General features: G+C 42.6%; 2 protein-coding genes across 20 annotated transcripts in view; one reads left to right on the top strand and one right to left on the bottom strand.

Annotated features, from left to right (window-relative positions):
• Nucleotides 1-7,207, bottom strand: part of LOC111247410 (clavesin-2-like) — a gene marked incomplete at its 5' end in the record, with an annotated part of 32,248 nt that extends 25,041 nt beyond the window's left edge. The window contains 3 exons of the mRNA XM_086983495.1: nt 2,677-2,757; nt 2,970-3,087; nt 7,164-7,207. Of these exons, the coding sequence (XP_086839621.1) occupies nt 2,677-2,757; nt 2,970-3,087; nt 7,164-7,207 (243 nt within the window). The remainder of the gene's footprint in view (nt 1-2,676; nt 2,758-2,969; nt 3,088-7,163) is intronic.
• Nucleotides 1-13,056, top strand: part of LOC111247409 (metabotropic glutamate receptor 5-like) — a 302,423-nt gene that overhangs the window by 259,423 nt on the left and 29,944 nt on the right. The gene's annotated exons all lie outside the window — the stretch shown is intronic.

The following is a 13,056-nucleotide window of genomic DNA, read 5'->3' as shown; positions in this document are numbered from 1 at the left end:
CTTCGGAAGAAGCTGGCAGGATTTGCTGACAGAGCAGGTTTCTGTCGCTTGACAGCAAAAGTTTATAGTGGAAATCGATAGAAGGCGGTACATGGGGTATGCCCGACCCGTACGATCCGCACTTGGAGGCGTTATATTGCGAGAAGCAGCAGCTGGCGAAGTAAACGTTCGTATCGGCACCTTCACTATTCGATGCTGCGTGTGTAGAAAAAGTCAGTCCTGGCAACTCAATTCAGCCATTCGGAATGTCTTGTTGCCGTTACTACCGCTTGTATCGATGCAATTCGGACTATCGCCGCGGTTATGTCTGCTGCTCTTTCCACCGATGCTGCTACCGCTGTCATTTAAACACTGCATTGCATGGCAGCTCGTGACGGCTTGGAGCTTACCCCTGCCAGAGCTTCTCGAGTACACTATGGCGAACTGCGCATCACTAATGAACAGTCTGATATCATCAAGGTAATTTCATCGTAAGTTCCCTGCAGACATGCAGTCACAGCGTGTCTTGGAGAATTGGGGCGCGCGAGATAGAAAGGGCGGGCAAAAGGGGGCAACAAAACACGAGCAAACAGAAGGTGTAGAATCTTACACCCCCACTCACAAGAAGTGGGGGTGTAAGAGGCGAGAAGGGAGAGAGTTGGGCCCACTTACGTATGACGCGACAGCTGACGCGATAACGGAGCGTTCGCCTCTGCCGATAGAGGCAGCCATCCAGGGGCGAGTGGCGCTCAGCTTTAGGTCTAAACACCGCGCTAGGGTGTCCTCAATTAAGATAAGAGAAGTCCACAGAACGTATTAAAGCTCTGTCAATGTAACGAAATTAAGTATATTTAATTGCGGTTCCCTTTATTCTCTCTGACCCAGCCGCAGCTCCTGGGAGTCTCTTTCTTTTGTAGACTTCACTGGCAAGCAAACAACAAATAAATGAGTTTATTATCGGGTTAGTCAGAGTTTGTTGATGTAATGGTGCAGAGAATCTTTGAACCTTCGATATAAAGTAATCGCTGCAATATAGAGATCTGTGGTTTGGTTCATGAGTGGAAAATAATTGCACGGGAAGCGGAGTTGCCAAAGAAACTTTTTAGAAATTTTTGGTAACCTAATAACAAGAGAATGCCTAATCATTTGCTGTTTAAGTCTAGGTTTTTCCGCTAACGCTTGTAGATATCAGAACTAGTTCAGAAATTTGGATATTTATTCGGTCAGTGGGATAGTAAAATGATCGGCTCCTTAAAGCTGTGTACAGCCGTCTTCAGATCATGCGCAGAGTGACTCGTATTCGTTCCTTGTTGTTCTAATACCAGCTAACAATGGCAGGACGCAGAAAACGATATCTTACTATGCAATGTGAGTATTGTTATCATTTATGTCTCGCAACGATTTTCCGCAACAACATTGTTAGGTACTTTTGTCAAGCTTAAACAAATAGGTGGTTTTACCGGTAGACTGAACTGGATAATTTTTATAGATTCCATTGTGAAATGTATAAAGATAATCTTTGCTACAAACAACAGCGTATTCTGGTTGTCCGGCTGGCGGCAGACTATTACCGCTTAGCTACGCTGACAATGTTTATTATATTGTGCCCCACTGTGTTTGCACCGCAATGAATCTTTATTTCGATGGCTTACGTTACTTCCGTTTGCGATTTCGTTTACTTCTGTTCAAGCTTGTGTTAGTAAAAAAAAAGATATTAAACAAATATAAGTTTGCCTTAATCGGTTGAGCTTAGTAAACACTTCTCGCCGATGTAACATATTTGCTTGCCAACGTTGTGGTCTAGGTTCGAATCCCAGCGTAGTCGCACATCACTGAGCCAGTCCTATAGTGGAATGCCCAACACCGATACCGGACATGGGATATATCTAAGCGATTTTATCCATCTGATCATTTGACTTTTATCTACTAAACAGTCTAGTGTAATGCTTGCTGGCAATTCCAATTACGGAGCCGTCTAAGAAACAACTCAAATAATTAAGTGTTGTGTAGGCTATATGACTCAGGCGTATACGTATAGGTTAAGCTGAGTGCTATGAGTGTCACTAGTTGAAAAATAGGAGCTGTTTTTGCATCTACGCGAAAAAGCACATATGGAGAGCTAATACGACTCGACTAAATCACTCCAGACCGCATTATTAACATAGCAACTGATAAACACGGAACGAAAGAAAGTGTGATTGAACTGTGAAGGTTCTGTACACGAACAACGAGCGACAGGATACGATGACATGCGCTAGGTTGCGTAGAACGCATTTTAAGGAGTATAAAGGCTCAAATTTAGTGTGTGCAGAGGAGCAGGTAACAAGGAAATCATATAAAGAAAAATTAGAAAAACACTATCGTATTGTATAAGTTATATAACAAACGGCTATTCCACAATATGACAGACCCCAATTGATTGACCCCAGATCCTGAAACGTCCCGCTTCCTATATGCTAGCAGGCGTCCAACTAGGATAACCAAAATCTGGGAAACTAGCTAGAAGCTTACATGTGTCGGTAAGTGAACAGGACGGACCCGTAGCCTTCTAAATAGCTGCAATTGTACAGCGCCATCTCGATCCTACATAAAAGACGTTTACTTTTGTGCTACGTGGAAAAATAAGCGAAGTTCACCAGGTTTTCTAGCAGAACAAAAAACGTATTTAAGTACGAAACAAGTAAAGAAAATCTTTACCTTTATATGACTGAAGCTGAGTTGGCGCATATGCCAAAACGAAAAGCCGGCCATGTCAACGATTGCCACAAGTCCGCGTACCTAAAATTTTCACAGACAGTTCATTACGCTAATGAAATGAGAGTTATAGGTGGCTGGACTTAGATGTTAGGTACCCTCCTTTAGCTACGCAGATATGATTTATAGCGCTCTGTGAACGTTCAAGCCCTTCACCCGCATGGTTCTGCTATGCAGGATACAGACCTCTGCATTAGATAATAAACGTATATATAGCTATTGAGTTCGTAACTAACCTGAGATTCATCGTCATCCAAGGCTTGCTCCAGAAGGAATATATCAGGAACATATGTGTCTTTCAACGTGAATCCGCTATCAGCGTTCCAGTGGCCCACGCGTGCAATAAACACTTTCCTGATATTTAAATGGTAATGTAAAGGCATGTCATTAACTGTTACGTCTTATTCTAAAAAAATACATTTTAAATATTAGCAATTTCTCTGTGAAGAAATGAGTTACACAGCTGAGCAAGCCGTCAAGGCATGCACGAACAATATCAGTGATTGGTTTCAATCATTGTTATTCCTCGATTATTTCTCTGATAAAATATTGGTGCACACGTTCATGAGCGAAGCGTGGCCACTGTTTTAGTAGCACGTTCGCCTTTGAAATGAGGACGAAACGCAGAAGCTTCTTAGACAGCCTATTTGTCCTGTTTTTTTTCCGTTCCGAGACGGCCATAGTACTAGCAAAGCCCATAAAAAGACTACACTCCGTGTTGCCATATGTATGCTATGGTCGGCTCGCGCGTGTCCGTGGCTGGTGTAACACACGCACATGTACACCCTCTTCGTATGCTAGTGTACCTTCTTACTTTGGATCGCGATGTGCGTGTCTCCTCCCATGACAGAGTCCGCGCTGCTGAGTAACAGGAAACAGCAATGGCAGCGTTGCGTGTCCCTTCATGTCATGTTCTTCTCTGTGGCCTCGCAGCTTTTCCCTGCTACGTGTGACATCTTGCTTGTCATGCTGTACTTATAATGAAGCAGAGCGCCACTGTCCCTTGGGGCTGTTTCGGCAGGCCGTAGCTGCCAGCTACGATTTTCGCGTCAGAGGCCGTTGCCTTTACTGTCGCCTATGCTTCCTTCAATGAACAACTTCCCCCCTGCGGTCGTACAGCAATAGCTGGCCAACTTACTCTATCGATAACTGAACAGTCAACTGCAGCTATTCGTCCCTAGTAATACACGTTTTATTCAGCGTTCCGTTTACTCAAAGCAAAGAGGCTAGCATTTCGAAAAACGTTCTCTACAGACGCTAGCGTATCTCTTATGCAGTCATCTCGTTTCAAGTAATGCCTAAAGGCTTAAATGCCGGACGTAAAACAAAAAAAAAATATCTTTTCTGTCGGTATCCACACTAGATATATTAAATGTGCGCGCCACAGGAGGGGGGAGGGGCAATCTTCAACTACAGGCGCGAGCCTTCGACATTTTACATAAATAAAATTTTACATAAACTGGAGAGTCCTGGTCACCTGATGGTGACTGGCTTTTAGTTTGATAGCATGCACCTGCTGTATCTGGCACCAAAACCTAGTTCTATGACAAAGATACACACGCATATAACTGGGTAGCGTCTGTAGACGACAATCATTATAGGGTAGCAAGCGCTACCCTATAATGATTGTCGTCTACAGACCCTTTAACCCTACCCCATCGATTATATCGGATTGACTGGTGTAACTTATCTACTCAGATTGTTAAGTGCCGTGAAAATTTAAATGCCGTTCGCCTAAATGGCGCAACTGATTGAGACTTCTATACCGGCGTATATATATAAAACTAATCGTTTAGTCAATGAGCGGTGGTCTCTGTAGAAGCACAATATCTGTATAATGTAAACCAGCAGAGTCGAGTTCTGAGACAGTAATTAATACTGTCAAAATAAGTCAACAATACCTCTTCTCTGAGTCAGATTGTGGCAGTATAGTCGTCACTTGGGCATCATAAATATGTTTGAAATCGAGAGGCCCGCATCCGGGGCGGACCATTTTTGCATATATTTCGTAATACTTCTTTATACGCTTAAAAGCTGCAGACACTTGAAATTTATCTACTCGAAGAAAGCGCAAGAGGAACTTATTATTACTATAGCTTATCCGCGCTTCACGAAGCAGTAACTGAAGTTCCTTGAGACTAGACTCCACAACATATGACGTTTCGCCCAGTTCAAGTTTTGCAAGGGTACGCCAATCCATTGTGTGTGTAGCTATGCGCTTAATGTGCCGAACAGCTGAAATGGAAGACATGTTGATTATAAAAGACAGTTTTAAATTGAGATGCGCTTATACATAGCCTCATATACAATTCATCTATTATGTTGACCTTAGCAGTTACGGGCACCTAGTTATTTATGCTGAACTCATTCGGATCACTTGGAGGCAGACGGCTTCGACATAGAACTATTGTTACAATGAACTAACCTCGACCAAATTTTTTCTTAATTTTTTAAATTTATCCAGGAGAAAGGTAAAGTGCTTCCTGAACAACATTTTTACGGCTGACTCTGTTTGGCATTATTTTCTATGTGATATGGACTCCCTTTGAGGACGTAGAGAAGTGGTTCGACCGTACCTGTGTTACTTTAATTCCATACTTATTTTTGGTTATATAGGTCAGTTGAGAAAGAACTTCGATAACGTTTAAGTTTCGCTTTTCTCTATTGGAAGCGCTTGGCGCGCTCCTTTCATTAGGCGATCCGCATTTGCGCCCGGGATAACTCTTTGCATTGTTTCATTAGCGGCAATGTTCTCTGCAATGAAATCGTAGAACTAAAAAATCGTCATAAAACCGCTAGGAAAAGTGTCGTCGAAGCATTGAAAATTTTGCGCACACTTATGAACACATGAGCGGTACCTGTTCGCGTTTACAGAAACTCGGCACTTTGAAAGTTACAGCTTCAAACGATACCATACATCAAATGGTGATGAGTTAAAAAAGCATGTCATTGTTCGCGAAACAGAAGAAGAAGTCCTTTCTGAATAGAATAGGTATCATTGCTAAGATAAAGGATGTTCTACAGTAACCCTTAGAGTCGGAAGGGATGACTAAATTTCTTCGGAGGTCATCCCAAAGGATTTACAAGTCCTTGACACGCCGTAGGTCGGCTCGAGAAAGTTCAGATTGTGACGAAAATGAACCGAAGCATAGCTAACAAAATGATTGTTATAACGTATAACGACTTTTATCCGTCGAGGAATACGTCTGCAATTAATTACTTCTCCAATAATTTCAGTGTAGATATTTAGCTCATCCGAAAAAATGAGCGGGAGTTAAAGTTACCTAGACAAATGAAATCGCTCCCTGACCAGCTGGACAATTCAATGTTTGCATACGCCGAGGATGTTCTCTCTAGTCCCTGTGTAAGGCAGATGATTCATATTACAAGTAAGCGTCGTTCGTAAATTTGATGTGCTACACGAGTTCAACTTCCTCGACAGGGCTACAACCCGGTGTTAACCGATCCAAACGCGATCAAAGGTACTTTGATATATAAAGGTCTCTTCTTGGAGGTCCTTAGTGCTATGGCGCAAACTATGCTGCTAGTGCTATGGCATGTTTCAATAGTTCAGGCTGATGCACAGTAATGCGTTAGGTCCACCGTTGAGAGCCCTGTATCGGAAACCTTTATTGAATATTTGACAGAATCGTTCTCGAATTTGCGAAACACAAGGGCGCCTCCCCTAGATGAGCAGGTTTTTTTTCCAAGTGAATATAACTGTTCTCGATCGTTAAATATACTATTGCAACAGGCGTTATATTTCTACGGCTCTTTATTTTCCGGACTAGATAAAATACGCTCGAAGGTATCTGTTGATTAGCTTGGTGTCGACGCGTGTATAGGAGCCGCCTTAGTTTTCGTCCTATAACGAGTGCTTCGTTACGCAGACATCGTTTGCTCACGTTGTGCATTGGCGGGTCGATAGGTGTACAAACGATGCCTCGATCTTTATAAGGTCTGTTTTTATATTGAGCAGTCCGTTTATGCCGTAAATATCCCTTTACGGTCATTCATGAAGTCACCCCGCTGTTCATTCTCTATTTCGCTACGATGCCGTATGAGTTGTGACAGCTTTAACATTTGATGGCTTCCGTACGTGGACACTGTATTACACCTTTATTTCTCTATTTATTATTACTACTATTAGACGATTCGAACTCGTATCAAGGGACGCATCTCAAGGAGTTCAATATTTTTACTTTTTATTATTATTTCTTTCATTAGAAGCGTAAGCCGGTTGAAGGTCGGTGTAGCTTTCTGTGCCCTTTACGTAATCTACATTAATTTACGTTTTCAATGTCCTACCATATATCGGGGTTGAAAACCATACGATCCTACCATAACGAAAGTCCTATTTGAGCAAAAAGCTTCCTCACGAAAGACTGAGATGTTTCCGGTGATTTCACCGTCACAAAATTGTCACTCACTTGCGAACGTTAGAGACGAGCGATTGCTGATGCTGTTGTAACAACAGGAGTCACTATAGCAATAGGCTGGAGAGTAGTGGTATTGTCTTCTTCATTCCACCTGTCCGCGGATTTATCCCATCCTGGTCACAATATAATAAAAATAATAAATAAATGATCGCATATTTACTGCATCAAAAGCCGCTTTAGCTTGCTGTCGAGCTCCCAAACAGAATCGTCTGTTGTTCCGCTACGTTCGATTAGATATGATCCAGTTGTTTCTCACCAGCAGTTACTCAAACACGTTTTCTATTTAGGGCAACAGATATACCGTCAAAACTGAGTAGTCAACCCATCCGATTGACCTTCCGAAAGAACCTGGCTGGAATAGTCGGCGTTGAAGAGGTGCGGGATAGACGATAATCACTGGCTTACAATGGGAAATGAATGTATCAGTTATCCTCGCTCAGTGGAAAGTTTGATGAGACTGTTGTATCAGCTACTTGTTAGGCGGGCCGCTGGGCCTCGAATATTGAAAGTAGCGGGCTTAGGGTAAGCTAAGCGTGGGTCTAAACAGTGTCCTTAAAAATCCCTCATAGAAGTCAGCTTGTAAGCGAATCGATCGCGTTGTCGCTGCGTGCTAATCTAACATCGCCAGCATTTCGTAATGCGCAGTAAGCGTAAAAAGACGATGAAAATATCGTTTACAGCCACTGAGCATAACTAAAAGGGAAAAGCGAAGGTACGGTGTGTATGCCGCGGAGTCCATTAGATTAGAATAAGGAGAAAAAAAGAGAAGAATGAGGAGGCTCGTCAAAGGCATCGTTGCTAGCTCCGTAATGGAAGAAAGTATCGCGTCAAAAACAACGCTGTCGTCCATAGAAGATCCAGTTGATGGGTGACAACGATTGAATAATAGGAATACCGACAAAATTCTCGTTATATACTGTTACCGGAGTGACCTTCAGCTCGTAGAAGCGATTTATTCTGTGTAAGGGTCTGCGGCAGAAGCGCTAGTCGCTCGGCCTTTCTGTAGGAAGCCGCGTGTATGTAATTTGCTTTAGCAGACCCGTTTTCTCGACCAAACGGTACGCAATCGCTAGCCGATGTTTAGACCATTTTCTATGAGACCCACTAGTCAATTGAAATTGTTGGAACTATGCTGCAAAGCTTCGAGGCTTGCGCGTAATACAAATAGGCCAAAGCCAAACCTTTATAGATGCTATAGGCTCCACAGTCATCTGTTTGCCATGAGAGTAGCCTTTTTAATGAATTTATTATGGAATACAATTACCGGAGTCTTACCAATTCTTCACATCCTTTTAAGGATACTACGAATGCCTATATTGATTCATAAAATAAAGGGGTCCAGAGATAGGCATATGTACGGTTTGTGTTGTTGAAATGAAGCCAGTCAACTCTATCATGTCGGCGGATTTTGGAGAGTTAGGTTGAAGCCAACTTGGAGACATTTGACGCAATTTTCATCAATGGTTTAGAAGCGAGATCTGATGCATCGTGCTGGGCTAAATCTCAAACATTTCATAAAGCATGTTAATGGCACATGCCAACAATATAGACATTGGGAGGATTCGTTTAAACACCACGACAAAAGCCAAAAATGCAAGATGTCGGCCCCCGTACCTCTCGCAAGAAAAAAAAGCGCTCTTGGTCCACCTGAGCTACATGTCTGGTTGCACTACAAAGAATCTAAGGAAGATTAGAGGACTAAAAGCATAAAGCCAATGTGACAAAGAAGAATCGAGCCGGCCAGAATTCAAATTTAGAACTTTCTAATCCACAGCCAGGCATCGTGCCCATTTCGCTACGAGCTCAGTAACATCTAGTCTAGTTTATAATATTAATAACGACCACAATCGATTGTCAGACTATTTCAAGTTATCGGGAGATCGAAAGTAGAGCACAGAGTCACAATCCAAAATATCTGAGTATCGTAAGAAAAAAAAATAGGTCAACCTACCTAACACGAAACCGGTAAAAAAAACTCAAACTGTTCTAAAATACAATAGTCCGTATATGCACAGGAGCTGGCCGTACGGGTTAGCCCGACTATAGAAACGCTTCGAATTTTACGTCCATTGTTATCGCTAAACGTCGCTTGAGGTGACGGGCTGCCATCGGGAATTAAAGTGATTGGATTGAGACAGCTTATGGCGCCCCAGAGAAGCTGACGGTGTACGCCATAGCGTGAGCGATGATGTCGCTTTTCTGTACTCATTCGAAATAGTGCTCCGTAGAAATCGCTCGCTTGGAGCGCTTGAAGAATTCTTTAAAAAAGATGTGATAAAGCAGCGTCCATCAGTACAGAAGCGCAGGACGTCTTTCCGAAGAGCTGAGAACTTGCTTCGAAAGACCATTTAGTTAATAAGAAAAAAAATATATATATATATATGAAATATGAACCACCAACTAGGCCTCAGAGGCAAAAAGCAGGCGGATAACTAACTACTTCATTTTCTAACGCCGATATGGCTTCGAATGTATGCAGCAGCTGAAGTGTCGTCAAAAGCGTCTTCGCTGTCAGCGTCGCAGAAAAAAATAAGCGATCCGATGAAAGTATATCTACGTCCACTGCCATTGGTCAATAACGGTATTCTATTTTAATTTTTATGCTATGAACCTGCAAGTGGGCCCCTCTTGAAATTGAGGTTCGGTGATCTAGGAATTAAGTTATATTACGCAATCGGAGAATGAAAGTTAATATATATATATATACTTTATATACTGTATAGAATAATGTTATAGTACCTGTTGATTTTTAAACTGCATAATAAAAATCTAATTTGGCAAAATTTCATGAATAAACGTCTAAATGCAACGAATTGTTGGACTAACCGCTTAACGTATCATGACAATTTGTGGCCATCTTAACCTTTTGGCACCAGACATATTTTTGGCCAGTTTATAAACAATCGTTTAAATACGAAAAAACATTTCAAGTCCTACACGTTTTAGCATTGTCATGTAAATAAAATAAATCAGCACACCAACATACTAAGCGTCTCTAACGTTCAGCGACAATTAGCAAGTTGTAACTTGAGGCACTTGTTGACCCTTGATTAACACACGTGTCCGGCTTGTTGTGACCAACACAAATGGCCTACGACGTGTCCTGTAAGCAAGCGAATCATCTTAGCTTCACTCCGATCCCTGTTAGCCTTTCGTGAATAAGTACGATATACGTTGTCATCAGGACGAAAATCGCTCACAAATAGGCCACGGGAAACTATTCGAAAGCAACACGTTAAAAGCTGATGGTATCAGATGCATTTGTTATGTGATGGTTCCCTTAGTAGTAGATTAAACACACATACGTTCATGGAAAAAAATCTAACCGACTGGTAGTAATTGGTTGGAGGAAGGTTCATGGCCTGTGAATCGACCTCGTAATGGCCACGAAAAAGCCTCGTAATGGACGTAGCAAAATCCTTATTACGTTTCGAAATTAAGCAACGCCGGAAACTGGGCGCTAGATTTTGATTACAGACACACTATGATATAAATGACCTTTTCAGGCTCGTTAAAAACGTTGTCCATTTATCCACAAATATACCACGGCCTATTTAACTACATATGCACTTACGAGCAACAGACTTTAATATATCACAAAGCGAACGAGCATCGACGAAAAACAATTTTCTATATCTTCCTAGATTATAGAATTTATTAAATATCGGTCACAAATAAAGTTCTCGTTAATTGCATTCGAAAGAAGTATAGTGACGGTCCGTTTCCGGCTGGAAGAAGACGGCTACGGTGAACATACTGGCAACTGCTAAAAAATGCTCGCAGGTGTCACTTAAGTCAAGTCGATACCTCACGGTTGTCTATTCGTGAGTGAATACAGGACCAATTTTTGTTGACATGTATTTATCCGTCTACATGCTCAAGCCAATTTACTAAGCAAAAAAGGGCAACGTCCTACTAGGCTCAACAAGTGGTCAAAATCTCTAATGTGTCAAGATTAGTCGAGTTTGTTTTTTGTGAATAATTTCCACTTAGAGCTCGTCCCAAAAGATACAGTTAGGATTAATTAACAGTACAATGAACGTAAACTAGGGCGGACCTTAACTGTAGCCAGGCGCGTCCTCTGCGTACAACAAAAGTGATAACGGTAAGCAGAATATGTTATTGATTTTGTGCAGATAGAGAAGTATTGCTATACGTAGTCGCTTCCGCCATTTTTCATTAGGGCAGGAGCGAGTTTGAATCAGAGAAATGAAAATAGATAATACTTACCAGGCGACTGATTTCTAATGAGTCGCTCGCTGAATGTCATTAATGAAAGTAAAAATTGTACCTACGTAGTTCAAGTATATTCTAAACTAACGTGCTCACGCGATGAACGACCATCAGCCGAAGTAGTATTACATATAAATTTCATTTTCCCACCCACCTACCGCTAAACTGTAGCATCGCAGCTGCTATCCATGTATTTGTCACATGTCTAAATCTCATCGTTACGATTATCGCCGAAATCTTTGGGCCCTCTGAGCTCTTTGCGGGCTGCGGCCTTAGAGAGAAAAGCGTAGCAAACACACGGCGTTCCGCTTTGGCGGTGCCGCCATCTCAGTCTTTTTTCCCCCACAGGGTCCGATGCTCCCGCCACCAACAATAACAACAGCAGCAGCAGCAGCAGCACCGTTATTAACGACTACCGGGTAACGCATTGCATACGTTCTATTTAGTTGTTGGCTTGTTATGTTCCAAAATGCTCCACTGTGTGCCGTCTTCATCAGACAAAGCGGTCCTGCCCAGCCGCCCACCGGGATCGCGGCTGCCGGTACCGATCTTGACACTGTTATAAGCTAACCTTTTCTTCTGGTCTGTGCGGCGCTTTAGCTGACTAACCTAAGTGCGTGCACAGCCTATTCGTCCTTCGACTCTGGTCGTCGTACTGTGGTTTGCTCTTCTGGCAAGGTAAGTGCTGTTGGTGGAGAGCGACGCGCATGCAACTGTGGAAGCAGACTGGCAAGCTGGTGGTCCAAGGCGGAAGCGACTCATTTCTCTCTGAAACCGAGTGGTTGATTGAGAATCGCCGAAAGCCACTGCGTTTTGACAGAAGCTCTGAATAATTCGTTTTGCAGTTGTCCCAGGCCCGTGTCTTCGCCTCCGGTTTCGACTTTCGCACTGACCACCCGACATTACCTAAAGGATAAGCGCAAGGCTGGAGAGCGGCACCTCCTTGCTACCCTTTTATTTCTTTCCTTGTTAGATACATTGCAGAAGTTACCGCGTTGAAAAGTTCGCCATTGCCTGTCGGCAGACTCGCTGCCATAGCGGTAGCAACAGCACTAGCAATCGTACTGAAATACCACCATCGTCTACCCAGTATCTTCACAAATTCGACGAAAGGGGACGGACTTTAAAGCAGGTCTCTGGCTTGGGAGATTCAGAATTGTTGCAGATAATCGACATTGCTGACGACTCCTGAAGGAATGAACTTTTCAGTGCCAGTTAACGAAAGAAGCAGGGGAGAGGATGACTCAATATAAACACAGACACAGCGAGCTGAACTAATGGGGAAAAAAAACATAACAGCAATAATAAAACTGTAGGCGTTTCGTATGTGCTGATGACGACTCGTGACGATTTGATCCAACCAAACGTATCGCACACCAGGAAGATGAAAATGAGATGCGGGTATGACTTCGATCGGCGGAAGCTGTACGTAACCGTGGGTTACATCTCAGTATGCTGTTACCGAATTTCGTTTGACAGCTGTTTTTTGCAATGAAAGATTTTGTCAAGAAGATATTGATTGACAAGAAGATTTGTTGATGTATACAGGTGTTAGTAAACTGTATAGAGTATTTTTTGTCTGGTCGCCGAAGACTGGTTAAAAGCTACCGATCTCATCCCGACCTCAAACAATTTGGATGGAACATCAGCC

The sequence above is a fragment of the Varroa destructor genome, unplaced genomic scaffold (genome assembly GCF_002443255.2).
Source record: "Varroa destructor unplaced genomic scaffold, Vdes_3.0 BEIS01000003.1, whole genome shotgun sequence".
Classification (NCBI taxonomy): Eukaryota; Metazoa; Arthropoda; class Arachnida; order Mesostigmata; family Varroidae; genus Varroa; species Varroa destructor.
Note: the sequence above shows the minus strand (reverse complement) of the source record. Positions and strands in the feature narration are given on the sequence as shown.